Consider the following 3,597-nt stretch of genomic DNA (forward strand, 5'->3'; position numbering starts at 1 on the left):
CTTACACGAGAAACCTGAGCAGCTTAACCACTTACAAGAGCAACCTGAGCACTTCAATGAGCACTTTGGCCAACTACTACAAGAACAGCATGACCACCAAGAAGACTTTTTTTTCCTGCATAGAGAGTTTGTATTCTAAAGCAGTTATTTCACAATATTGGGAAAGTAGGAACTTCATTTGCATGCCCATGTACTCAAATACGACACACTAAAATACTAGTCCATGAGACATCAAAGAATAGGTGAACAAAGAAACCTACAATCACCAATTTCCCTGACTGGCCATAATATCTATTTTTGGAAAAAACTACCTTATTTGGTTGAGGTTTCTTAATACAACAACAAATATGGTCTGATGCATTCTTACGGACAAATCTTTCCAGACCATCTCAAATGACCCAGAACTTTGTTAGTCTTTATCCTTGTTCTGTCATCTGCTACCAAACACATATTAGAGATAGTCGCCTCTGTGTATTAGTTATAGTACTAAAAGTACCCACAAGCTGCACTATGAACACTCTTCTTCAAGTGCATTGAGTGTGGCCGTTGTACATATTTCAAGTTTATGTTAATACAGGTATTTATATGATTAAGTTTTTCGTTTACATTCTCAAATCGCCTTGAATAGACCATGCATCAGCATATAAATTAGAGATAAGAGAAAGAAATAACTTCTACACTCACACTTAGATGGTCTCCATATGTATAAATACATTAAATAAAAAAATACTTAAATTAACTAATGAGCAACTAAGCAGATTGTTTCTTTTTTTAACTCAGGAAAAACCCAAGGAACTAATGCATTCTCTAAACATTTATTAGCCAAAAAGGAAAACATTACTCACATTGGAGAGGCAGAACACGTGCCATTCCCATCAGAAAGGCGAACAACACTGCAAGGGTCCCTAAAACATACATTTCCATCAGGGTAGCCAATGGCAGTAGAACAATTTATGTTCTCCCCTAATTTCATTTCCTCTCTAAAACGGACTATTCTCTTTGTTGCTTCATCTGAACTTCCTGTTGCTGACGGTTTGTTTACAACATATACTTTCCTTTCTTTCTCATAGATCTTTTTCTTATTTTCTCCTCCTTTTGTAATCGGCAAAGTCTGCCTAAAACTAGTTAGCTCAGACTTACTATTTTTTTCATTTTTGTCTACATCTGCATAGTTGTCTCGTTTCCTGGACTGTTTGAAATCTCCATCAGTCATCACAATATCATCCCTTGCAGGACTACCATTTCCAGTAGTGTGTATACTGAACAATGATTCGGTAGAAGCAGTGCTCCATTCCTTAGAGGATGAATCCTTACTCCCAAAAATTGATGAGGGAATTCTATTGGGATCAAAACCTGCCTCCCGTTCCATCACCTGTATAGAAGGAGATTGTGATATCGTCAAGAATTCAGATTCATGAGTGACATCTGAAACCTGTGAGGTGGAACTTGTAGATGTTTCCGAGGATTCTTTCAATTGATTACGTGTTACACCTTGAGATAGAAGTTTTGCATCGGGATGAGATTTCGAAGATGCTACACCTGATGAGACAGAGGTGAATATTGTTTTTGGATCTACTTGGATGTAATCATCTGAAGAACCTTCTGATGAGGAAGACGAGATGGAATGGGAATATTCTGAACTTTTAGAAGATCCTGTTTCACTTTCATCTGACGTGGCATCTGAATCTCGTCTTCCTTTACTCTCTTGGTCAGAATCCATGAGAGTAAAGTTGGTGGTGCAAGGGACTCAACTTTTTTTCAGTTACTGGTGCATCTGTTATTGCCTCCACTTACATATTTACGTCTATCACTGAAATACAGTTAAAAATCACCTTCAGAATACCATCTACTAGGATGCACAAAGAGATTTCAGTTAAAGCAATAGAACCTGGGACACACACAAATATGCGTTGTAGTTTGAGAGGCGGGTGGGGTATTATTCGGGACAATGTAACATTCATAACAAGCAACATTTCATGCATTAATATAAGGATATACGTCCAATTCCTAATTCTTGCATCTCAAATAGGTTCACTTGAGATGGAGAGGATGGCCGCTATTTCGCAGGTTCAGCTACTATCTTGGCTTTTTAATGCAGAATGTGAAGTTATCATTTAATCTAAGTTGCGCGGACTCTTCACTTTCGATGCCACACCAGATTTTTGGAGAATCCGACACGCACCAATTGACTTTTTTGAAGGGTCTGAGCAACATAGATTATAATAGAATGCACATGGAGAATAAAAATACCATATACAAAAACAAAAATCACATATTTACTCAATCAAGAGGAATTGCATTTCATCCACACACAAAAAGGGCTTTAAATAGATTAAAATTTTAAATGGTTTTAATATGTTTTCAATTTACAATATACCATAACCATCATTTCACATTTCATGATTTCTCCACAATCATGGATAGAACAGAATTGAGAACTTCAATTCCTTAATTTCAAACTATGCACCATCTTGCTCGGATTTTCAAGAATAAACCCCGCCTCCTCGTCAGATTCTCCAAACATGCATTACTTTTGGAGGATTCAATACAAGCCTAGCAGCATTTTTGGAGGATTCGAGCAACATAGACGAGCTAACTGTTGATATACAATAATATTTTCCTTTGCATAAGAAGGAAGACGCAACTTCTCATCATTTTATACCTACTTTACCAAATTTTCTTTTTTGTGTAACAAAAATTAGTTTTAAAAAAAATATACAAGTCACTTTAAGGAATTAAATCAACAGCTAAATAATAATCTGTGACACAAAAAAATAAATAAAAATACCTCATATGAAAACTCCAGCAATCTCTATTTCACAAAAAAACAATTCCCTGAAGAAAAAAATAATAATTATCAAAATGATTCACACACAATATTTGAGGTAAAAACACAAAAAACAATTTTAATGAAAGCATTAAGCCAAACAACATTACTAATCAAAAGCAAGAAAAGGAAAAGAAAAATACAATCCTGTTATGGGAATTACCTAATTGAAAATAAATAAATTCAAGCTTTAAATTTGGGTAATAAATGAAACCCAGATTCTTAATTATTTTTTATTTGTTTCTCAATATTCATACAATTTAAGGATTAGGGTTTTGGAGGAAATAATAAGAGAGAAGAAATATAATTGGATTTTCATTTCCAATTCCTAAAAATAACTAACTTTTTATCTTCCGTGGCGCCAACATTCTATTAATATTGTTTATCACGTGATCTGCACGTGCATAATAACACATAAATAGTAAATTCACCTCTAATGGCCAACATTTATTCAAGGTTTGAAGGAATGAATTGCGCTCTTTCCCTCCTCTTTTTTTTTTTGATGTTATTTTCATCTTTTATGAATCAGGTTGACTAATGAAATTTAAAAAATAATAAATATTTTATGAAAATAAAAATAAAAATTATATCATTAGTTTTAATTTGTTTGTCTTATTTTTTTTAAAGAATGACTCTTTCCTTTGGACATCTGTTTGATTATAACTTTCATATGACATTTTTTAATATAACAAGATTAAAGAAAATTTTGATATAATCTATATATCTTTAGCTTAAAATCACAAGATTCAAAAATATTATTTATTTTCTTA

The 3,597-nt window shown here is 33.4% G+C and overlaps 1 protein-coding gene across 2 annotated transcripts; it reads right to left on the reverse strand.

Moving 5' to 3' along the window:
* Positions 1 to 841: 841 nt before the first annotated feature.
* LOC129871189 (uncharacterized) lies at positions 842 to 3,076 on the reverse strand. 2 transcript variants are annotated; one of them, XM_055946069.1, is made up of 3 exons: positions 2,991 to 3,076; positions 2,789 to 2,835; positions 842 to 1,810 (listed from the first exon to the last, which is right to left on the reverse strand). In XM_055946069.1, the coding sequence occupies exon 3, from the start codon at positions 1,718 to 1,720 to the stop codon at positions 842 to 844; it is 879 nt and encodes a 292-aa protein (XP_055802044.1). In that variant the 5' UTR covers positions 1,721 to 1,810; positions 2,789 to 2,835; positions 2,991 to 3,076. The 2 variants fall into 2 exon arrangements, with proteins under 2 accessions (XP_055802044.1, XP_055802045.1); XM_055946070.1 differs by lacking the exon at positions 2,991 to 3,076 and having other exon boundaries at positions 2,789 to 2,860.
* Positions 3,077 to 3,597: the final 521 nt, after the last annotated feature.

This window comes from Solanum dulcamara, chromosome 10 (genome assembly GCF_947179165.1).
Source record: "Solanum dulcamara chromosome 10, daSolDulc1.2, whole genome shotgun sequence".
Classification (NCBI taxonomy): Eukaryota; Viridiplantae; Streptophyta; class Magnoliopsida; order Solanales; family Solanaceae; genus Solanum; species Solanum dulcamara.

Coding starts and splice junctions, on each gene's coding strand:
- LOC129871189 (XM_055946069.1), bottom strand. CDS start 1,720: ATGGATTCTGACCAAGAGAGTAAAGGAAGACGAGATTCAGATGCCACG.